This window comes from Chenopodium quinoa, unplaced genomic scaffold, assembly GCF_001683475.1.
Source record: "Chenopodium quinoa cultivar QQ74 unplaced genomic scaffold, ASM168347v1, whole genome shotgun sequence".
Lineage (NCBI taxonomy): Eukaryota > Viridiplantae > Streptophyta > Magnoliopsida > Caryophyllales > Amaranthaceae > Chenopodium > Chenopodium quinoa.
Genome location: NW_018744887.1, coordinates 954054 through 979424, shown reverse-complemented (window position 1 = coordinate 979424; position 25371 = coordinate 954054). Strand labels below are relative to the sequence as shown.

General features: G+C 34.4%; 1 protein-coding gene and 1 pseudogene across 2 annotated transcripts in view; one reads left to right on the top strand and one right to left on the bottom strand.

The window, feature by feature from the left end:
• The first annotated feature begins 227 nt into the window (after positions 1-227).
• Positions 228-2257, top strand: LOC110705918 (annotated as a pseudogene).
• An 885-nt stretch (positions 2258-3142) lies between these two features.
• The window catches only part of LOC110705917 (protein SHOOT GRAVITROPISM 6-like), a 45926-nt gene continuing 23697 nt past the window's right edge, over positions 3143-25371 (bottom strand). For both annotated transcript variants that reach the window (XM_021883839.1, XM_021883840.1), the window contains 29 exons: positions 25087-25208; positions 24058-24187; positions 23883-23962; positions 22994-23129; positions 21835-21916; positions 19942-20087; positions 19748-19828; positions 19571-19671; positions 17783-18021; positions 17113-17222; positions 16883-17011; positions 16719-16793; positions 14583-14716; positions 14418-14490; positions 14178-14309; positions 12585-12766; positions 12382-12504; positions 12211-12271; positions 12009-12104; positions 11358-11458; positions 9785-9890; positions 8835-8948; positions 8661-8735; positions 6834-6932; positions 6629-6700; positions 6381-6466; positions 6207-6300; positions 5298-5405; positions 3143-3816 (listed from right to left, as the gene is read on the bottom strand). In XM_021883839.1, coding sequence (XP_021739531.1) covers positions 3658-3816; positions 5298-5405; positions 6207-6300; positions 6381-6466; positions 6629-6700; positions 6834-6932; positions 8661-8735; positions 8835-8948; positions 9785-9890; positions 11358-11458; positions 12009-12104; positions 12211-12271; positions 12382-12504; positions 12585-12766; positions 14178-14309; positions 14418-14490; positions 14583-14716; positions 16719-16793; positions 16883-17011; positions 17113-17222; positions 17783-18021; positions 19571-19671; positions 19748-19828; positions 19942-20087; positions 21835-21916; positions 22994-23129; positions 23883-23962; positions 24058-24187; positions 25087-25208 — 3246 coding nt within the window. In that variant the 3' untranslated portion in view covers positions 3143-3657. The remainder of the gene's footprint in view (positions 3817-5297; positions 5406-6206; positions 6301-6380; positions 6467-6628; positions 6701-6833; positions 6933-8660; positions 8736-8834; positions 8949-9784; positions 9891-11357; positions 11459-12008; positions 12105-12210; positions 12272-12381; positions 12505-12584; positions 12767-14177; positions 14310-14417; positions 14491-14582; positions 14717-16718; positions 16794-16882; positions 17012-17112; positions 17223-17782; positions 18022-19570; positions 19672-19747; positions 19829-19941; positions 20088-21834; positions 21917-22993; positions 23130-23882; positions 23963-24057; positions 24188-25086; positions 25209-25371) is intronic.

Genomic DNA, 25371 nt, shown 5'->3' with positions numbered 1-25371 from the left:
GCACCGACAAAAAGAAAGAAATGAATAAATAAAAGAACAAGTTTCATCTCTGTTGAAGGTAAACAGATTTTTGTTTTTGTTTATCAAAACTATTATCTATTTATTTGGAATTTAGGAAAAAAGAAGAGCTACGTTTGCTTATGTGTACGCTTATGTCAAAGTTCTAAAGCTTACTCTTTAAAGATTAAATAAATATATATAAATAACACTAGTTAGGTTCATATGTCATGTCACAATTCATATTCAATGGACTCACAGTAGTATAAAAATCTTGCACGTAACAAGCAGAATTCAAATCATTCTCAAAATTCACAAACTAACCGTCTTTTCATGCAAAAGCTAGGCATGGCTTTGAAAAACATCCACCACAACCATAATCAGCTTCATTTTGTGATGTTTCCATTAATGGCACCAGACCACATGATTCCAATGATAGACATGGCTAAGTTGATTGCAAAGCATGGTGTTGCAGTCACTATAGTGACTACTCCGGTGAATGCGACCCGCTTCGAATCAACCATAAACCGTGCTAGTGAAAGCGGGCTGAATATTCGACTATCTCAGCTCGAGTTCCCTTGGCAAGAGGCTGGATTACCAGAAGGATGTGAAAATGTGGACATGCTTCCTTCATTAGGCTATGCAATAAATTTTATTAAAGCTGCTGCCAAGTTACAAGAACCTATGTAAAAGTTGCTTAAAGAATTGCAACCCAAACCAAATTGCCTAATTTCTGATTTCGGGTTCACTTGGACGACTGTAGTTGCTAGAAAATTCAACATCCCAAGGATAGTATTTAATGGGATGTCCTGCTGCTCCCTCCTAAGCTTGCACAATTTGATTGCATACAACGCGATTGAAAGTGTAAAGTCAGATACTGAACCCATTGAGGTACCTGGTTTGCCTGATAGAATTGAGCTCACCAGAACTCAGGTGCCGAATGCAGTACACCAAGCGGGGGATCCATTAAGGGTGGAAATGCGAGAGGCGGAGAGGACAGCGTTTGGGGTGGTAGTGAATTCTTTTGAGGAGCTAGAATCAGAGTACTTAAAGAGGTGTAAGGAGGCAAAGGGGAAGAATACTATATGGTGTGTTGGGCCTGTTTCGCTCTGCAATCAAGATGAGTTGGATAAAGGAGAAAGAGGTAACAAAGCTGCACTTACCGTTGAAAAATGCATGAAATGGTTAGATTTACATAAGCCTAGGTCAGTGATATATGCTTGTCTTGGAAGCCTATGTAACGTCGTTGCATCACAAGTTATGCAGCTTGCTTTCGGGTTAGAAGCATCAAATAAGCCTTTTATCTTGGCTATGAGAGAAGGGTATAACCTAAAAGAGGTGGAACGATTGATAGAAGAGGATGGTTTCCGGAAAAGGGTTGAAGGGAGAGGATTAGTTATACTAGGTTGGGCACCACAAGTGCTAATACTGTCTCATCCTTCAGTAGGCGGATTCTTGACACATTGTGGTTGGAATTCTACTCTTGAAGGCATATCTACTGGTTTGCCGATGGTTACTTGTCCTCTGTTTTCCGAGCAATTTCTGAATGAGAAATTTGTGGTGGAAGTTTTGAGGGTTGGTGTAAGTGCCAGGGTGGAAAATCCGACGATGAACCCAGGTGAAGAGGTAAGGGGAATCTCTCTAGATAAAGAGGACGTCAAGCACGCTATAAATTTAGTGATGGATGATGGAAAGGAAGGTAAAGAGATGCGAGAGAGAGCTGCGAGGCTTGCAGAAAGTGCTAAGAAAGCAGTGGAAAAGGGCGGATCTTCTGACAGAAGTTTGACGTTAATGATCCAAGATGTCATCCAACAGATAGAGAAGCAAAGTGAGGAAGTCGATAAAAGAGTGATTTAACAGAATATCACCGGTGCTGGTAGTTATGTTTTAATATTGTGGTTGGTTCATAGTACTAACCTTAAGTCTAGATATGACTTATCTTCTTCTTGTTGGATTTCTGTATTCAGTTAAACTTCAGAGATAATTACAGGCATCACCCTATATGTCTGAAATTAAGCAGTCAATTTCTTAAGCTGTAACTAATAGCTCAAACGGTAAGTAGCCAATATAGATGTAAGATGGCACTATAAGGTGACAAACTTGGGACTCCAAATTATATTAACTTCCATTAGTAGTACTTAAAAACTAATCCACGTTTTCAGTAACAACATTTAATTAAAAATGCAATGTCAGCCTAATAGATGCAGATCTTAACACATAAGGTAATCGGATATTATCAACTAGATGCAAATCTTAACAAACAATGTTCCAATATAATCAACTAAAATCATCTCACACTTCAGAATATATCCCTCTTGTTTACTCCTATAATCAATTTAGAAAAGAACAATAATTTCTGTTATAGTACTTTAATAAAGCCCTTTACGAACTGTGAATCTTAAAGCGAAGAAAAAGAGCAAAGTTAAGTTAGAAAGGGGTTGAAGAATGTTAGGACCGGTTAAGTTTCTAATACGCTCCAAAGTAATACAAATCAAGATTTGATTGTTTTAGCCTTAAATTTTTTTCATGATGGCTACTGAATCTTTAACAAAATTCCTGTTTCATGGCTATTAAGCAGATTCGGGCAGGTAAAAATTTAAAATGCATGCAATTTGCAACACCCTACTCTAGCATTGTAGCGATGCTAGTCCAGTCAAAGCCCTTGGAAATTGGATTCAAAATTGTGATTATACAATTGAAAATCAGAAATTACTATATTTTAAATACTGTCCAATTGTCCATCAAACAAGACATATAACTAAGCAACAAATGAAGCAAATGTCATGCCTGCCTTTTAATACTTCAAAAAATTAATCAAGTAAAGCTTCTAGACGTGCAAGTAAAAGAATTCAGCAATTTTGGTGAAGTATATTGCAAAGCGCCTTACCATTGATCATTTGGGGCCACAACGACCTACAATGTCCGGCAAAATAATGTAGGGAGAACAATACTAGTATGTTGTCCACTACATTTAGACAAGGCATCCATCAGCTTTTATATGTGCATACTGCGCACCTGTTAATACAATAGACAGTAAATTGTCGTTAAAACTTCGATATGCCAGTAAAATCACAAAAGCTTCCCATCAGCACTTAAATAGTAAAAAGGGAAAGATATTGTAAACAAAAAAATTTACAGCAGAAAGGAGCAAAAAAAGGAAATATTATATTGCAAAGGAGAATATGTGGTGTACATTGTACATCAATGAATATAGCAAAGTTTAATATCTTAATAGCAATTACTGTACAAGTGTAAAAGGCACTGTTTGTGATAACTCAACTCTAAATAGATTCATGTGAGCGTAAAGAAAGAAGATATTACACTCCAAGCAATAATCTCTGCCAATAACCAAAAATTGTACACACGGTCATTTACAAAATTATATGTGTCCACCTTCCTATGTGGTTAGTATGCCACCAAATTCTGTACATTTTGCTCACAATATAAGAACAGGCAACAATTTAACTGAGCATGACTACAGACACGAGTTACTTTTCCTCCAAAGTTGAAGTGCATCAAGGTGAGCTTCACCAACAAAAGCGGTACAAACATCCCTCATGAGCGACTTTGTATAGGTGCTTGATTTATAAGACACTAGGTCTGAAACCTTGCAAGCCTATCCCAATATTTCTTCAATATGTAGATACTATAACAACATTTTCAAGGGCCTTTCCGATTTAACTCTGCCTGGTCAAGTCGAGCTGATCTCCAAGATAGCGAATAGCTAGATTTAAGTAAGATTCCCAATGATGAGGAACATGCTGCTCGGACAATAGCATCAGTTGAGTGAATCATTTTGCTCACCAGCATGTCAAATACCTGCACAGTTCTATATCTTAGGATACTGTCTAAATCATGCAAGGGGTCACAATATAATTCTTAAAAAAAATAGCAAAGTGGATGTGTGGATGATGTCTTCTGGACACACCATGCAGTAATTGTTAGCGTCAGAGTGTTTTAGCCCTTTTAGGTGTGTACCCAGAAGCATCATGTTCTTTGAGCTCCCGGATTTCAGAAAAGCATAACGTATGCTGAACAGAAATAGTATGAGTGTATGACATAGATTTGAAAATAACATTAAAATAAACAACATACGTTGGAAAATAACATGGCTATGAACAAAAATAACATAGGTTTGAAAATATTAGTGAACGAAAAATAGCATTATTTTCAAATCATTACGATGTTATTTTTTACAATCTCCATTCTTTGTTACTTGACTTGTTTCATTTATCACCCTTGTTAATGCATATATCTAATCACCAATAATCCAATATCTTTCATTTCTAATAAGTAAATATTACTCCCTCCGTCCCCCATTGATAGTCACTTTTGCTAAAAAAATCACGGAAGTTACGGAGAAATATAGAAAGTTCATTGAAAAAGTAAACTTACATTGGGTATACAAAAAAGTAGAGAGAGAAAGTAATTAAAGTACATGGGAAAGTTAAATTGCACAAATATATTTGCAAATGTTAGAGAATTTTGGTAAAAAAAAAATAATATTAATGGTACTTGAAAAAAGCAAATGTGACTAACATTTTGAGTCACCAAAAAAGGCAAAATTGACTATCAATCGGGGATGGAGAGAGTATAAATAATAGATATTAGGATAGCATTTATTAGAGATGATTTGAACAAGATCTCACAGGAGAATACATATATATAGCAAAAGACTAAAATTGTAGAAAGAGCAAAAGTCAAATTAGGTCAAGTAAAAACGACAGATGAAGAAGTAATTGCCATGTTATGTTTTATTCATAATAACATGTTTTAAATTCAACATTATGTAAAATTTTGTCCATTTTCATAATTTATTTGTGTAATTCCATGTTTTCGTATGCTATCATTTTGGGATTATGAAGAACGTGCTGCTCAAGAGATTGAGAGTGCAATCTAATACACCCCCGTCGTCAAATTGTTGTCCTCTTAGGTTGGGGCACATTATCAAGAATAGATAGTATGAAAATTTAGAATAAAAAATAGATTAATGGAGAAAGATTTAGAGGAGGGCCTCACATCATATAGAATAAGAAGAAAGAGAGTGACACTGGTATAGTTAGCAGAAGGGCCCCCGTAACATGGGTTCAATGAGTTAGGTTAACGGAATCTCATAGGACAATTACTTGAGAACAGAGGGAGTAATGGGCTAGGTAGCATTCAGTCCTCAGCAAGGGATGCACAAAATACTGTTAAAATAAGGCAATATAGTAAAAGAATCCCAAAACACTATCAAGATACTTCAGAATTTGTAGAGTATCAAATTGGATGTACTCCCTAGCCATTGGTTCAGAAATAACCTGCGAGTAATAAAGAGCCAAAATGCGTTGATCATCTGTCTGTGAGAGCATACTACTGCAGAAGTACATAGCATTAGCCTGAATTATAGGCCAAGGAGCATCAAACGCCTGCATTATAAAGGGAATATCATCAGACCTCGTGTTCTTAGAAGCTCTACTATGGATCAGCAAAAATATGATAATTAATTAGTCTACTTTCCAAAGTCTAGGAGAAATAACAAGATAATGCATGTTGCCGCAGAGCCAAATTCCGTTGATCATCTCTCTCTCTCTCTCTAACACAGTAACGCAAACGATCACGCATACGCACATACCCACATGCACCGGGGCAAAGCCAGGAATTTAAATATGGGTAGGCCGAGATTTATTAAGTATATTGTATATCCTTCAATTTTCTCATTGCAAAATATTTTCTTTTGCGGTATTTGCGATATTATAAATTAGATAAACAATATTTTATAAAGCAACACAAAATATTTCATCAAAATAACGCAAAAAATACCCAGAAGGATCGAACACAAGATCAGTGTATTTGAAGTTAGTAGACCCCGCTATAACCACTAAGCTATTCGTTAGTAGCTAGATTTAGCTACAATTTTATTGTACATGTAATATATTTATGGGGGCCAGCCTTCAAAATAAAAGAGTCATCAGTTGGGCCACGAGGGCCGGGCCTCCACCAGCCTCCCCCCCTGGCTCCACCCCTGCATATGCACCACTCACAACTTTCCTTTGTTTGACAATTTTCCCTTTTACCTATGTGTTTTAAGACCAATAAACAAATAGCAAAAGGAACATAATATTAAAACAAAAGCATATTAGAAGCAATCTGATACAGCAAATTCTATTTCTCATACATATGATTTTGGTTCAACATAGGTATGAAGTAATTTCTGAGCAAGATTCTACCTGAATAGCTGAAGCCAAGTAAGTTCCTATCCTAGAAGCCATATTTTGAGAAAAATGCTTTGTCAAGTCTTTGACAAAATCTTCATAGTCACTCCTGTGAAAAGATATGATTTGAATAAAAACAAAGCAAAAAGGCTCATTATCCAACTAGAGCTCTTGGTAACAAAATCATACCGATGATCAGAATGAAAATAATGGGTAGTTAGAAGAGTAGAAGTTCCTTGCACATCCATAAATGACACAATTTGCTTGAGAGATTTCTGTCCAAAAAACACACACACACACACACACACACAAATGTGTTGATTCTTTCACCAAAAATAGCTAAGAGTGTAGATAGCACACACATGTCAGGCAGCAAAGAAGGGGATATTAAGATAATGGAGGAGCAGGAGAATAGATTAAGGGCAATTATGATATACCCTGCAAGCCTCACGATTGCTGACATCATCATCATGAAGATGCAAAACCAGACGTGGTAAAACAGCATGTACCTGTGACCAACGACCAACAACCAACAACATAAGTCATGATAATACAGCAATGCCATCTTAGTACCTTAATTCAGCGAGCATAATGAAGTAATAAATAATAAGTTGGGCCAAGGAAAAAAAAGAAAAAAAAAACCTGCTCTAAGAAGGCTTCACGCTGTGTCCCAGCTGCAAAGTTGCTCAGTTCCCCAAAAGCTGCAATAGACTTGGCTCTGATCTTTGTATTCATGCAAACCTGTTTAAAGGTATTGACAACACTCATGAAAGGCTATGTAAAGATAACGAAATTTTTGATTTACAAGTGCTTGATTCAAACAAATACAAACCAAAAGGCATATGGCCAAATAATAAAATCGACATAAATAATATAAAGTTCTTAACAAACTTGGTATATTTTTTTTTATTTTTTTTTTCTTACCAAACTAAGTTTGGCCAAGTGGAAAGGAGAGCACCTTCAGACTTCAAGGTTAGGGGTTCAATCTCTACTAGGGGTCTTTGGGAGAAGGATCCTCTTACCCGACCACCACTTACAAAGTGTCTAGCCTGGTAACTCAAGTCAGGTTAACCAGTGAGGAATGGGTAGGACACTTCTTAGTACTAATGTACTATAGTATGCATATAAATTTCCACATTCTTCATTATGAGTACTATACATGCGTTAAAAATTCATTTATATATGACTTACTTTTTAAAAATATTTTCGTGCATCGCATGAGTATCAACCTAGTTTGTGTATAAATTAATACAATTGGTGAGTGTGTCAATGGGGTGACAGTGGAGTGAGTGGGTGTAAGAAAAAGGAGGATAAAGTAAGTGAGATAATGTGTAAAGAGGTGGTGGCTGGGTGTAAATAAAAGATGGATTAGGTATGAGAGATTAAGTGAAAAGCTGTAAATAGTGTGGGGTAAGCAGGGAAGGTAGTAAAAAAAAGTTCATCAATATAACAAGAAAAAAGAGTAAAGAAATTTCAATTTCGGAAATCATAAAGAACTTACAGCTTAAAAGAGCAAAGGTAGGATGACGTTGAATGATCTTAAAAATTATGTAAAAATATGCAAAATTGTTCTACTCTTACTCAGTGGGCAAAAACTTGGGTCTTAATTTTTAAAAGGAAAATAAGGGGCAAGTGTGAGGATTTTAACTCAAATAACCTAGTAAGCACTTCAAGGATTCAAATTGTTTAAGACCCTTATTATGTTGTAAATAGATAGAAAAGGGGAAATTAAGAAAAGAGGTATGTAAGATGCACCACTATTTTTACCAGCTAATTCATGAATAGACACCAAATTGATTAAGACCTATGTTACATGGGTATGAGTATCTGAAATGGATACATATTTGAGTGTCTGATACAGCATTATCAAAATACTAAGGGCCTGTTCTGATTGACAGAACTCAGCTGAACTGAACTGAACTTATTAATTAGTGATTTTTAACTACGGATTAGTGATCTTTGATTATTTATTGATTATTTATTACTATACATATGTGTATATACAAATGTACATATTATTATTATTAATAATAATATTATTATTATTATTATTATTATTGTTATTGTTATTATTATTATTATTATTATTATTTATTGATGATTATTATTATTATTTATTGATTATTATTATTAGTATTATTATTTCAATTATTATTGTTATTATTATTATTATTTATTGATTATTATTATTATTATTTATTACTTATTGATTATTATTATTATTATTATTATTATTATTGTTAATATTATTATTATTATTATTATTATTATTATTATTATTATTATTATTATTATTATTATTATTATTATTGTTGTTGTTGTCGTCGTCGTCGTCGTTGTAATAAGAGCTTAAAAGAATGAAATTTGGCTTTATATCATTAGCAATATCATTAGACGTAAATTAAGAGCTGAACTGAACTGAACTGAATTTCAACGGAAGAGAACATGCCCTAAGACACGGGGACTCACTTGAAGGTTGCGAACTCGTACAGCAAGATTAATAAGAATTGGCTCCACAGCTTCATCGGGTGATGAGTCAAGTACCTTCAAAATTTTAGAGTAGAAAAAAATCAAATAGGGGGAATAAAAGACAGGTTAGATGCAAACTCAAGAAAAGTATATTGAATAGAATTAATGGATCACCATGATCAAACATGACACAGCAGTAAGTTGCACCAATTCATCAGAATCTTCTAGCAAAGCTAGTATAACGCCAAGCACTTGGGTCGCATATTGACTAATATGAATAGAAGGCATCTGCAATCAGACAATATGACCCTTGGAAGTGAGAGGAAAGACTGATAGATTAAAGTACAAGTACCTACTACACATATACAAGTATCAAAAGCTGGGAACAGGGGCATCAATGCTTCAAGCATTTTATTAAATGCATAAAGAATGCTGCCTGATACACACACTAGACAGTAGAAGTCTGATAAAAGATATCAGACCATACAGCCACACATTGTCACATGCAACAATCGAATCTTAAAAGAGAATGAGTAACCTCATTTGCCAATAACACACCCAGAAATTAAGTATAAATCACCATTAGGTATAATTTCATGTTTGTTTGACGTTGCTTTAATTCTCATTCATGTTTAATTTAGGTTTAAGATTTTGAAAGTTGGATAGGATACAAGTTGAATCAGAATCGAGCGATTACAGATCAGGTTAATGTAGAATAGGTTTGTGGCTCTGTGCTTTTTCAGAATAGATCAGTATTATTTGGCTTAATTGTCACGAGACTCATAATAGTCCTAAATACTTTTATTTTCATCCTCTGACAGATTATAATAAATTAATAATGCAATATAAAAAATGGAGCTATACAAAGTAGGTAAATAGAATTGAAACTACAAAATGAATCTTAGATCCATTTTGGTCGTATACAGTGAGGATCAAGTTTCATCTCAAGGTTTTATTTCCCCTGAGATAGTTGTTTAATCACAAGGTTTGATTATCATATTTGTGTGAAAATTGACCACTGTCAATTTTGTCAAGTTCTACAAGGCAGACATCTGACAGTAACTCTTCTCCTCTACAATAGATGTATATATAAAAAAGCAAAAAGAAAAAAATTATTATGATACCTGAACGAGTCCTCTAAGACAAAGCCGTCTTATAGATGCAGAGTCATCAGATACATGGCGACATAAGGTTTCAACCATCTGCTCTAACAAGCAATCATATCCGTCACTACAACATTACAAGAAAAGTAACTGCATTAGTGGGGAATGAAAATCTCATACAAGGTTGGCCATTGGGGACAGGGAGGGGTTTTAGGGAAAAAAAGTTACTGTGGTGCAATGCTTTTATAGAATTTTTTGCTCTATGGTTTGAATGTAATATGCGGATCTTAGAAGCTATATCATCTTTTACTTTGCTCAGGGGAACTTAATTTGGCGTCGGTATGAATTTCTTGGTTAAGAAGGTTCGATATTCCCTATATTTTCACATAAATCACTCAAAACATCCACCAGGCTAACAAAATCTTTGAAAAAACAATTTTTCACAATTGCTTGGTGATCCTTAAAGGTCTTCCCCCTTATGATCTCTTTCATAAGGTCGCATTGATCTCTTTCAAAGGTCGCATGCACTGAGGTTCATGACAAAATTTCCTAATTTCAGGTATAGATTTTCCCTAGGAAAACTCAATCAGTTCAGGGGGTCTAGCTATATCAATGATTAAAATTACTACTTCATCTGTCAACAACTCTCAATTCAGAAACAAAAACCAAAGAAATAGTGTACCATGTAGATAGAGTATATACTATTATGTAGTCCACATAAATTTATCAGTCATTGTATTTTTAAGATTCCACCAACAGAAACTTGTTCAAATGCAATAAATAGAATTTATAACATATAGTTCAGTGATCTTTCAATTTCTCCAGACAGTTCAGAGTCATATGACAAATGTCAAAAGCATATTATTATAAAGAACAACAAAAATTGCACGTAAAGTGGCCTCTATGACCTGGTCCTTATAGTCAGAAGAAGCGGTGTATAGTGTCATCCGGTCAGATCTGAGTATCTCATACAAGCTTACAGGACCATATACTGCCACACTTCCACTCAAAAAGGGGTAGTAACCTATAGAATTTGGCTTCATACATACTTTCAAAATCAAACATCTACTAGTTGTACGACAATATGCATGCAAATGCTGAAATACCTTCTATTGCGAATGATTTCCTCTCAAAACATAACACCATGCATATATAGTTTCAAGCACCAGTAACTTATTCTAGTAATGTAGTCATTGAATATCTCTACCAGAGCTACTGAAGTTCTAAGTTTTGACTTGCTTTAGATTGATTTCTTCCACTAACAATTAAAAAATTGGTGATTGACGTGGGTTTGACATTTTTCCCATAGCAAAAGTTAAATATACACCCCATAGAATCCATCATTTCTATACACTCTCCAGTAGAATCCACAAAAGCTATACACTCTGGGATATTGTCTCAGAGACATTCACAACTCACTAGCTTACTTATCTCTAAAACACGACAGAATGTACAGGAGCTTTAAGAATATAGAAGAAGAGAGCATGGAAATACATTGGCACTACATTAATCTGAATGACAGAAAAACAACTATGCCTGTCTAATAAATTTGTTTATCATAAATGAAAAGCAAAGGATGTTAATCCAGTCATACCTAAAGCGAACAAATTCAGACAATGAGGCAGCTGCAGCCTCCCTTTGGAAATTTTGGTGTTCATTTAAGGATATGCTTAGAATTGAACAAATGGCTGGAACCTGTGGCAGTCAAACAGAAAATAGAAGTTTACAGTTATGAAATCATCCCAAAAGGGTAACTAGTTAGTGGCATGTCAGCACCAAAAGGATCATAAAATAGTCCTCTGCACTCGCAATTTTTCGAAATTTCTCAGCAACTCTCCTAAACATTATTAGAATTTTCCCAAAAATGTGTTCGCACGTCCTGTTATTAAAATAAAGTGTTTATAAAAACAAATTTAAAATTTAATGATCGGCTGGAAAAGGGGGAAAAATAACAATTACTCACCCATTGTACTTATCACCCTTAGCAATTTCATTCCATGTTCAATTACTTTTATCAATACTCACTCCTTTCATTTACGGAGTACCAAAGTGATGAGCTTAGTAATTTCAAAATTATTAAAATTGTGATTTCTTTATTCTCCTTTCATCACAATAAATGCAGTAACAACAACAACATATGATGCTTCTAAATTTTCATATTACAGCTGCTACAAGACTTCGACTGCCATTTTGAAGAAAACATGCAGATCAGAAGGTGTAATTGCTTCCTAGTTTATTATATTACCTCCTTTGGTCTCTTTATAGATACACAACTTGCTATGTCTCCGATAAGACTCACCCACTTCTCATTCTGACTTTGCTCTCCATCTCTTGCTAAGATCTAATACATAACAACAATATTATTCTTCTACCAAAAGCTAATATTGTAAAATTCTTACAGGAAGATTGAGATGGTCAACCAAAAATGATTTTAATCCTTGACAAACCTTTCCCATTTCAAGATCTCCCACACATTCACAGAATGCTTGAAATGCAATCAACAGAGCTCTGCAAAATCATAAAGAGGAATTGAAATTGATGGTGAAGAGACAGATGCAAGTAAACAACTCTCGTACCTAGCCAACATCAGCACTAGGAAATGTCATGCAGGACTTTACCGTAAAGGTTCAGGTTGACCTGAACTAGCAAGACCATGACAGCTTCCAAGCTGTAGAGTAAGTGCTGCAAGGACAGTAGCATAACTCTGTTGAACAGCCTTCTTTCCAACTTTTCCACCACCCCTGCAAGGATACTCCATTGCTGTTATTGTCATCATATATTACTGTTTGCTGCTTTATTGATTTGTTATACCATACTTTACCTGAAGAAGGCTGTTAGAGCAAATATAGATGCTTGCAATATCTCATTCTCACAATAAGGGCTAGCACCATGACTTGAGCCATCTCCTTTTTCAGGTAAAAGTCTATTGATAGGAGTGTGATTTAAGACTGATATGACATGCTCCAAGAAAAAATATGAAAGCACACTATGCTGAGAAAAAGCCTGCAATAGAGTATTTGTAAAGACTTAGCAAAGTTAAAGCGACAAAAAAGTATGGAATGACAGAAACGGATATTCACATGACAAATGAATATGCTAAAAATAACTCATTAGCTTCATTGTGAGTTTAAGGCAACAGGGGAATTTAAGAGTTACTCAGTGGAGGCATAATTGGGCTAATATACTATCTGTTTCTGTTATTAATCAACATGTTTTCTGTTACTGTGCTCCCAGGCTCCCAGCTACTCTTATTCAAAATATACTTGGGATAAAAAAAAATAATAAAAAATAAAAAACTAAGTGATATATTGGCATGAACTTTGCAGAAACATAACATCCTTAGATTCCTTACAGCTTCAAATTTCAACATAACCTGAAAGATAAAAAAAAAACGCATACACCATAAGTTCAGGTGACTGGTGGCCACAACCTACCTACTCTTCTATGTGCAAGCCCTCTCCTTCTACCTAACTATAGAGGCAGATGTGGGAGAATGATCAGGTATCTCTGAGAAGTAATAAGATGTGTCTTTTGATTGTGGTAGACCCATATTTATTCAACTTTGATGAAAGTTCAAAATATAGATTAGATCTAGAAATCTTGTCCTCTGGACAATGGAATCACCGAAGTAGATCTATCATCTATCTATCATATCAAACGCGCTCCACAATCCCATATCCCTGATACCTCCATATCGTCCAATCCACACTTACCACAAACTGACAGCAAGTATGCCTATATCCCTTGCCTTTAGCCATTCTACACTTTTTATACATCTCTGTCTCACCTTATTAGGGTCCATCTCTTTTACATAGCAAAAGGAACAAAGCTTGTTAAAGAGCGAGCTTAAAAAGTATTGGAAACAAACAAACAGGGTTGAAGAACCAATAAGTGTCCCTTTTGTCGAGAGTTTTAATGTACAATAAAAAAAACTTAATGAACATAATATATTTAAAAGTTCCATATATCATACCTAAGAACAAGAAGTGTTTGTGTCATGGATATATTAATATGGATTAAAAAATATATGTTAAGCACATATACAGAAATTATAGACATCTATGCACAAATGTTAAACACCACCACCACCACCACCAACAACAACAACACCAACAACAACAACAATAACAACACCAACACCAACAAAACCAACAACAGCAGCAGCAACACCACCACCACCAACAACAACAACAACACCACCAACAACAACAACAACGACACCGACACCAACACCACCACCACCACCACACCAACAACAACAACACACTCGATTTCCTTTTCTTTTCAAGATAAGATGAGTTCTTATTTAGTCGAAGGATAGAACTCTTAGAAGCAAAATCTGAAATACTAAATCAAGATAATGAGCTGAACAACTACATCATGACATAATCAATGAACACCCATTAGTACTCACACAAAATGCATCTTGCATTGGCCAGCCACCACGTAATCTAGATATGTCTTTTGTGACAATATCCCTTCCAGCTGCAGCTAAGACTTCATCAAAAACAACTTTTGAACTTGTGTTTTCTGCAAGAGAAGATATCTTTCGATAATTAAGGGAAAAATTTTACAAAAAATACCTAATAGCTTCGCATAATTTGCATAGCTATGTGACTAAGCAAATATTTCTGTAACAAGTAAAAAAGGATACAGCGCCAAGAGTTTCCTGCCGCAAATATTTTTCAGTAACATGGCCTACCGCAGAGAGAAGGGATTGTGTTGTCCTGTAGGAGATACATTGAACGAAAAAGAGAACTCAATCTCCATTCAAAGGAAACAATAAATAGATTTTAATAATTTCTAATAAAGAAGAAACCTTGAAACATCAGATTCATTGAGCTCACTCTTCCTCTTCATTACAAATTCAGTCACAGCCTGGATAGAACCTTCAGCTGATTGCTTGATTTTGTCACATATAGCAGTTGTACAACCATGCAACGCAGCAACAAGCTGAGAGTGTACTAAGATTTCAGAACCACATGTTGAAATTATTTGCAAGTTCCATTGGACAGATGCAACTTATTTCAAAGAACTTAGCCTATACCAGTGCAAGTTGTGCAACCCATCTTAATACAAATACAACCATCAGAGAATATACTACAGTAATTAGCAAATTGCTCCAGATCAGTTATCAGTAAATCATTCAGAGGCAGTATAAGGATCAACTCACAACACTGAACAATTAATTGTACCACATGAATGGGTACATGCTAACTTCTTGAACAGCCAAAAATAGAACAATTTTCTCTTTACTAGGATAGAATATATCTCCTTGGCCCCAGTAATATGAGTACTGATTTCAAAGAGGATCTAAGATGAACAGGTGAAAGCATAAATGGTTTGCTAAAGAAAGTTTCTTGATCCTTGTCCATAATATCTATTTAAAAAAAGTAAGGGTAGTTGGCCAGATAAGTGCTTCTTAATTATGCAAGAACGATACATTCTCCGTCTCAAAATAAAAGCCCAATTGTACAAAAAATCTTGTGCATAAGTAAAAGGCCCATTTCTTATTTGGGTGGGGTTTATCATACACTAACTTCTTTTTTTATTCAAATTTGATCAACAAAACTTCTCTGACCCCAATATATTAATCTTAGTTCTCTTTAAACAATAAAGGAAATTTTGCAAAAAACCACCTTTTATAAGCAATTTTTTGCAAGAAAGCACCTTATAAATTTTTTTTTGCAATGACACACCTTAATCAAAATTTTTTTTGCAAATCAATACCTTTATGTCGGAAAATGAGGTTTGACCCCATTTTCCGGCGTTGACTACCCCAATCTACCCACGAAACCACCTCTCTCCCCAGCCCCACCCACGAAACCACCTCCCTCCTAAGCCTCACCAACAAAACCCCCCTTTCATGGCGTTGACCACCATAAACACACCCCCTTTTACGGCGTTGACCACCCTAAACACACCCCTTTAACGACGTTGACCACCCTAAACCCTCCTCTATAGCCCTAGCCACCCTTCTCCCCTCCACTGTCAGTTTCATGGGTGCAAATGGCGTAGTCAACGCCGGAAAATAGAGTTTATTTTCCGGCATAAAGGTATGGTTTTGCAAAAAAAAATTTGATTAAGGTGTGTCTTTGCAAAAAAAAAAATTGATTAAGGTGTGTCTTTGCAAAAAAAAAAAAAAAAAAATTATAAGGTGGTTTCTTGCAAAAAAATGCTTATAAAAGGTGGTTTTTTGCAAAATTTCCAACAATAAACTATGCCTACAATCCTACAACCATTCCATTTTATAAAACATTAGATAATATTTGAACCGTGCTCAGTTTTTTAAATTATTGATAAATAAAATATGGAAAATTCTTGAGAAATATGAAGTATAACAAAATAGTTAATTATAATAATAGTTTTCCAAAAAAAAAAAAAAAAAAAAAAAAAGTAGAGTTTTAGGAGGGAAAATTCCTTCCAAAAAAAATTACAATTTAGTATAGAGTAATAGATTGGTCCACAATACCCCTATCACAACTTCTCTCCTAAAACTGTGCACAAGAGATATGGAGAGTTACTAAGTAATTTTTTTCTTTTTCTTTTGCTACTATTGTATTATTTCTTTGACTAACTGTTTGTTTGGATAAAGAAAGGGGGAGGAAAAGAAGGGGAGGGAGGAGAAGAGGAGGGGAGGGAAAGGAAGGGGAAGGAAGAATGGTGAGTTTGCCTTCCAAATCTCTTCATTGTTGGAGGGATCAATTTCCTACAATTTAATCATTCCATTTCTCTCCCCTCCAATTCCCTCCCTTCCTCATTTGCTATCAAAATGAAAGATACTCCATCTCTTCATTTCTCTTCCCTTCCTTTCCCTCCATTTCCTTCAAGCCAAACACATCGTAAAGCACTATATAATTTGCATACATTTTTCCATTAGCTTCTTACTCATAGAAATTTCATATTTTAAAACATAGGAGGAAAAAACAACTCCTATATTAAGTCAAGTACTTACTTCATCCTTTGTAAACAATATGCAAATAGACGAAACAACCCTGTTGAAAACTTCAGAGGGATCAATAGAAGCATCCTGTTGAATGATTTGAGATGATATAAAGGATCATGATTCATAGAAGTGTCAATATTATGATAAATAGATGCAAATTGAAAAAAACTCACACTTTTCAACATTGCTATAACATCCTCCAAAGAAGACAAGGCACCATAAAACATGTCCACATTTCCATTTAAGTTGGAATTTGTAGGCCTTGGAAGTAAAAGGGCTATGCTGAAGAAGAGATCAATAATCTGTTCAGGATACGAAAGTCAACAACCAAGTTAATATGAGCTTCACCTTCAGAACAAATATAGATGTGACATAAAGAATGATTCAGCAAGATGCTAACAACCTGCGATGAAAATTTTCTGACTTCAGCATTAGTATCTGCACATCGTGGAAGGTACAACATGACCCTATCTCCAAGACATAAGGCCTCACGACTAGGAAGTACAAAAGCAGCTGATAACAAATCCAAAGCACAGGCATTATTGTCAAAGAATACAAGTAAACCAATTATTCTGTAAAGTACAGTAACATAGAAGATATTTTAATGAATATTGTATCACTTGCCAGTCATACTTCATCTTCTCATAGCCACAATTTAACAACTATTGTTGATTTTATTTGTTAAATCTTTAATTATATAATCCAACTTTACCACTAATTTTATTGTTACACTGTTACACATTTTAGTTATTTTTTAGACGGTGTACATTTTTGTTGTAAAGATTACTAGATTAGTAGCTTACTTAATTGTATACTTGGTTTTTGGGTTCAGACTATCAATTTAAATAGGAATTTGAACCATAACATAGCAGAAAATGTTAAAGGGTGACTATAAAAAGACTAAATAGGATTTGAGGAGCAGAGGGTGGATAATTACTTATTAACTTCTTATAATTTAGGGGTGCTATGCAAAATTTTAAATAATGCTTTCTTACAATGGTAAAATCTCAAAGGGGGAAAATCAGATAAATAACCTAACAAAATTTAGCAAATGGTACAGTCGAGAAAATTACTTGAAAAGTTTGGAAAATTCCCAAGTGTGTTACGATCAATATGCTTGCTGTGTATACATGGCCCATGGCAGCCTAATGGACAGAACCCACTAGTACACAGCATACGAAACTTAACAAGCATCTCATGTACAGCTTGGCAGCCTCTCGTTCTTTGATGATCAGCAGCAGAGGAAATATACGGATCAATTTGTCTCAGAATATGCAAAAGCTGCTCAGCCCTACTTCTTCCATCTTCCCCACTGATCAACAGTAAATTATAGCAATAAAAGAAAATAACAGTAAATATAAGTCTTCAAATGAAGATACAACAAACAAAATAAGAACACTCAGTCCAAATTTTCAATATTATAAATTTGTAAAAAATTCAACATCAAAAATACAGAGCGATCAGTACATTTAAAAGACATGGCTTTAGTAACAAGGGGAAAAAAAACCATTAAACAATACAATATAAAGACAATTGTGTTATTGCGTCACTTATTTCATATAAAACATGAAATGTAATTAAGTTCTACTACCAGCCACTGGAATAGGGATTGTGTTTCCTTCCCGACTATAGCTCACCAGCTTCGACCTCCCAATTTCTGACCCACATCCCTTATTACCTTCAATCCTCCGTGCCACAAACAACATGCTGTATTGTTTCTGTGACACAGACCCCTTCAAAGCTTTTAATCCTCATAGATTACAGTCTACCGCAAGTTACAAACTTAAAACACTTTTCTATTTCTATCTATCGTAACTCCTCATTTTTTTTTTCTTCAAGGTAGCAGAATTAAATTTTTTAAAATTCCAATTTGTCCCGGTTTCATGTAACTTCTTTCCTATTTCTTCATGACTTTCGAATATAATCATTCAAACTTTTCAAAATAATAATAATAAAAAATAAAATGAAGCAGTATTTTTTCTAAAAAAAATATTCTATCAATTGTCAAAATATTGCCTACATTATCATGTCTATCATGCTAGAATGCAGAGTTAACAGCAGACAGTAAAATGAGAATGGAGTAATAGAAACTTTTCAAAATTCAGTCATGGAAGAAACAAAAATTAAAATATCCCAATCACATTCGTAATCTATATTTTTGAAATTTGGGATTGTATTCAAAAGAAACTGAGACTCTTGGATTTAAAATTCAGATACTCGTTTGAACAATCCCCTCCATATTAGTTTAAATGACATCTATCACCTCTTTATAGGTTTGGCAACAAGCCTGCAAATTGAAGACTAGCAGCCAATATCCATAAATAGGAAACAGCTTGGTGGGAAAGTATGAAGAAAGAAAGGGATAAAAACAGATCATATCTAGCACTTTATGGAGAACCAAAAAATGAGAGATTCAAGCAATGGAGACAACAGAACGAGATACGGAGCACAAATAGTTGATATACACCAATACAGGCAGGACTTCAGTGGAAACGAGAAAGCAATATAAGACTGCAGTTAGATATAAGAGTTAGGGATTGATATCCTACAAGCTACCTTATAAGTCAGCTGTCAGCTTCTTAGCTTCCAAAAAGTAAAATGATTACCCAAAAATAACCATTTTTAATACCAACATTTCAGAGCGTAAGTGTGTTCAAGCGGTCAACCCGTCTGCATGTTGCATTGAATATTTTAACAAATCATTTTGCAAGGCTCGGACCCGGCAAGTTTCATACACTTAATTACATGATGTTGATGCTCAAAATAATTAGGGAATGCCGAAAAACCAAGATTAAAGATAACACATTCTGCACACAGATTATGAGCAACGATGGACTAAAATGACATATTTATAATAATACCTTGTGAGTAATATAGCACACAATAGAGTGATGAGGTTGTCGATGAGGGGATTGACAACATTTGACGGCTCACTTGGTAAAGCAAAATATCCCAGGACAGCCTGACAAAGTTTGGAATTTTGTTTTATCAGGAGAGTAAGAGTGAAAATCATGACTCAAAATACATCTAATCAGTACCTTCAAAACATGGTTTCTAGTTTCCATGGTTAACTTTGGCTCCACTGAAACCAGTGTAGTACAAGCACTTAAAGCAAGAGCCTATATTGAGATTAAACAAAATAAAAATTAATAAGAAAAAGGACAGGAGAAAACTGATAAGAAAAGGGACATCAGAAAAACTATTCAGCAACTGAAGAAGTAGATGCTCTGACCTGAGTTCGCAGAATCTCAACACTGGTACCAATAAATTCATCTTCACTGTCATGGCCCATCAAAGTCAATATATAGTCAAGCAACTGATCCCTTCTTTTGAGTGGGAATGGTGCACCACTTTCTCCGGCCTGAATGACAGCTTTACCTGCAGAGAATACAAAATGAGATTGCCCATGCAAACAAATAAAACTATTGAATTCATACCATAAAGAAATCGCAATACCTACAAGCACCAATGCATCATACACATTTCAGGAGATTTGTCCAATAAATTGTTACTGAAAACAAGGTTTGATCTGATACATGGAACGGCTTGGGGAATCCAAGTTACTGTAGCTTGTTTTTGAGATTTATATAGTTAAAATAGTTGGTCTCTTTGTGGGGTCACAGTATCTAGTCCGTGTTTATTTATTTTTAAAATTTTGTCATAAGTCATAACAATAGTCTTACAGTTGTTTTTGCTTAGATATCAATTTTTAACAAGTGATTTTTTCTTATGGGAACTTGTATGTTACTTGGACTCGGGTGCCCATGTCCGACACAAGTACGTGTCCCAACGTCCGATTCGGCCATTTTGTGAAAAAATTCCATGATTATAAACTAAAATTGAAGTGTCCAAGTGTCATAACCATGTCCGAGTGTCAAGTGTCTGACATAGGTATGTGAAGAGAAATGAAGAGTCCTAGTTGTTGCATTAATTACTCTATAAGTAGCTTCATTTCCAATATAAATAAACAGCCTTAGATAAAGGGAAAAACAACAGCTAATAAAAATGTGACAAAAAGGCTTATAGGTGTCAAACGAGGTATAACAATGACATATGAAAAGAAGATTATGTAGCTTCTTGGAACTTTTTTTTTACAGGATAATCATCTGAACATGCAGAAGATATGAAGTAGAATAAGACAAAGGAGTAAAAAAAATTTGGGGAATCGTAATCTGTGTGAAGTACCAATACATCAAAGAGTGAACCAGAGGTTGAGTGGATTGCCCATCTATTTAAGAGACCGAGTGGATCATATAGCAACAAGTGCAAATATACAGCATCAATAAAAAGAAAAAAAATACAACAGTTAAAGTCGCCCTCTTAAGTTGATAACCATCCTAAAATTACACTGATTCTTTGAAACTGCCGTTCTCCTAGTAAATTTTAAGTGGTAACCCTATTTCCCTGATTTAAATATCACAAGGTTATTTCAATAATCTGGCACTATATTGTAACAAAGCCATGGAAGAGGTGTTAAATGACTAATTCGAAAATAACATAGTTATCTAGGTTTATTTTATGCAAGGAAAATTTCTGATCAGCTACCTATTCGTTGTCTAATAATAATTTGAAAACAACTTTAAAATTAGAACTTATTGATAGAATCTATCAACTTTCATGTATTTATAAAAGCAACATTACTCATAAACTATCTAGATAGAACCTACCATCACTGGGCCCATTTCTACCCTTCCCTTACCAAACTCCTGTCCTATTTTTAATTCTTCCTTCTTCAGATAACTACTGCATACTACATTAAAGTTTAAAAGCATTCTCACTCGAAATCCACCATCTTTGAAAATTCATGCAAATAAATTGTTAACATTTATATCCACTACCTAATTGAAACTTCAAAGTTATTGTAGCACTACCAATTAACAGAAAAGTAAGCAATGAAAGGCATTATTTGGCTTTTTCCAACTGCTAGTCAAATAAACAAATGCTAATAGGTATTTTACAAGAAAAATTATTAATTAATTGTTTTCAAAAGTCGATAACTACTGAGAACTTAGGAAGTTCCTCACTATCTTGCAGATTTAATTCAAACAGGTTACTTAATAATCAATTATACTAAAAAGTATACACTGTTCTCAATATACAAAATAGAGACCATAGCATCACATACCTAACAAATCAATAGCAGTAATGACAGCCTGCTTCGCAACAGGGTGATACACATGAAGAAGGCGTGACAACATGTTTGTTCCCTGAAAATTCATAGCAAATTAAAAATGGTTTATGAATGAATATGAGTATCTAGAAGTTAATGAAACAAGCTCTTTTAATTTATTTTTATACATTATGTCTATAATCATCTATAGACAAGGAGGGCTCATACTGACATTTGTTCACATGTAACTATGTAAGTGAATTTGTATTCAACAAGTATTTATAAATCATTAGCACAGTAGATAAGGAGAGCCAATCCTGTAGGCCTTAATTTAAATAAATAAATGCCACATAATATCACAGAAATCTGTAAAACACCATTTAAAATATAAAATATAAATTCTTTCAAAAAAAAATCTAAAACATAAGGTTAAGAAACTTCCATCACTCAATAAAAGTGATACAGAGCAATTCAACACTATATACTGGCATCAATTTAAAAAGAAGCTCAATGACATACTCTGAAATTCACAAGCATTCTTAAGGCTATTCACTAGAATCTCTCAATTTCAATCAAAAGTTTACTCATTCAGACTCGAGTTTTTTCAATCAAAAGCTAGAACTAAAGAGGATAACCTCAACTTAAATTTGGAGAAGAAAGATACTGTTGTAAAGTTTGTTGTGCATAAACCCATAGTATGTTGGTTTGCTTGATATTGATCGAGGTAAGGAATAAAAGGCCTTATGAATCAAAAAAGAGTCAGGCATGGTGCATAATTTGGCAAAAGTCCATAGCTTCTTAATTTCTTGCTGTATTAGGTGCATGCTGCATCAGTTGAAAGCTTAATCCACACGACCCAATTCAGTATACAGGATGAGTAACTTCATAGGATAAAAGAATATAAAGGTGTTCGTATTTGGAAGGTTTTCACTACAGCCAACATCTATTTTCCTTTGTTGGAATAGGAGAGTAGTGCGTCATTTGAAAGGCTATACAATGAGGTTGCGTCCATGCCGGATAATGCATTAACCCAATGGATTACAGGTTCATAAAAGTCAAAAAGAATGAGGTAATCTTCATGTCTTTCAACCCTATGTTCAGTGGGTTTCATAGATGAATATTAAACTAGGCATACACTTTAAACTGCAGACAGAGTCTAATTTGAAAAACTTACTATAAGAGCATCTATGCGTGCTTCGATAACAGATGACGGAGCATATCTTGCTGCATATCCATACATTAAAGCCAAACCCGCATGTATATCATCTGAATCTTCAATTTTAGCTCTATCAGTGAAGAAAGAAAGAAACCTGAAATTATCAAAACATATGTTAGTATACCACAAAATTTCTGCAAGAAATCTGACAAGCAACAATAAAACTACATTAAACTACAAGGAAGAGATAGAAGCCAAAGGGGGTCTCATAAAATGCAAAACCTCCTGTAAGAAAATAATTCTAGCCTCCTACACTTTAGAACGAATACTAGTCCACTACAAAAAACTTCAGAGTTGAATTATAAAGCTCCAATATAACGATTATGAAACTGATATGATAATGACATCCCACATATTTTTGCTGCACTATCCAAGCTCCAAGAGGCCAACATAGAAAGCATCAAGACATTTTCAGGCTTCATGAGGACTTATAGCGAACCAATAACACATAAGATTTGAGTGTCCTTAACCTATCACTCCCCTCAGTTCAAAATATCCTCTATACAATTGCCCCTTCAAAGTATTTCTTCAAAGTTCAAACAGAGGGTGTTTAAAAACAACTAGAAGCTACCTACAGATACATATTAATTATTCATAAAAGCAACACGTTTTCCCATTCATAAAGAAAGTGGAGCACTTTCAGGGGTTGTCCAACTACGAGGGTGACGTAGTAGAGATGCTACAGCACCTCACCCACACCTGTCTCTTGCTGAATATCCTCTCAATATCTATAAGTCTGTAAATGACTGAAAGAATCCATCAATCTAGTGAGGCTTCCTCATATAAAGATCAATTTCCCACAGACATGCGGAGTGGCAGATTAGCTATAAACGAAAAGATGCAAAACCTTTGGAATACACTCTGCCCAACATTATCAAGAATTTCCTTCAGCTTTTCCAAAACCATATCCAAGTGAGAAGCTGCAACCTGAAGATCATTCTCAATTAAGAAGCTATAGATATAAAACAGCAGATACGCCAAAAAAATAAGCAAACCATCAAAAAGGAAACTATATGGCATACCAATCCCATGCCCTTTGCTAAGCCAAGCCTATTGGAAGGAACTGCTATATTAGCCTGTCTATACATCAAGTCAATCTTATCACGAACATAACTTTTGTCGTCAACTTTCTGAAGCAGCATGCCAAGGCATCTGAGAAAAAAGCAAAAAAAAAAAAAAAAAAAAAAAAAAAAAAAAAAAAAAGGGAACTTCCTAAGCATTCATTAATTTAAAATACATCGGTACTCATTTAAAAAAAAAATGTGTATATGTGTGTATACATTGGATTATTGGAATTTTCTACGCTACACTTCTCATTTTTTTGTTAGTGGTAGATCCAAATTTTTGGGGAGATTAAGTTTTTTATATACTTATATTAGTAATGCATTTGTTTGAATTTAATCTCTACTACTAATGACATAGTTATTCACTAATGAATATATTTCTAGTTTTAAAAAGGTCAAACTGTTAAAAATCCATCATTCGTAAAAGAACAAGATAAAGTAATAGAATCTACAATGCAGATCATATTAAACAAATTTGTTATACAATGAATAAATAATAAAAATTTTAAAAAATAAAAAGTATGAATTGAATAATTTTACAACCATCTATACATGTCATCATAATACTGATGTGCAGCGTAGTACCTGCAAGATGTCACTATCGCATCCAAGCAACTTATTCAGAGAGAGAGAGAGAGAGGCACTACCTTCTAAAAATTTTTGCCAGACCTAAAAATTTAATGTACATAATTGCTTCAAAATGAGATTTTTGCAGCTGGAACTATCATAAGTTTTTATGTTGCAGATTTGCAGCATAACCAAAACAATGGAGTATCAAGGGTAATAGGTAGGTTGAAATTATATTCAAATATCAATTTATTGAGATTTTAAAAAAAATTTAAAAAAAGGTAAACAGGTGTCTAGAAAACTGCGAGATACCCATATCGACCATATGACTGGTCTCTAACAAATAAATCATCATAATTACATCTTATTCAATTAACTTGAGCAGATGGAGATGAGTTCAATTGATTATGCATATTGTACCTGTGAAGAAGTGCAGAATGCTCATCTTCAGGTGTATACAGCTCATACTGTTTGGCAAACACATCTCCAAGAGCAATTACCCAATCAGCATCCTGACCCACATCCAGAGATTCTGCAAGAAACTACCAAGTAAAAGAGGAGATAAATATCAATGGGCAGATACCAAATAAACTATTTCTATCTTGTAGATCGATGTACAGTTTGAGCAGAGAGGGACAGAAAATACAGATATATTTAGTTGTGAGGGATCAACAAAAGCAATAATAGACTACTGTAAGCCCACAA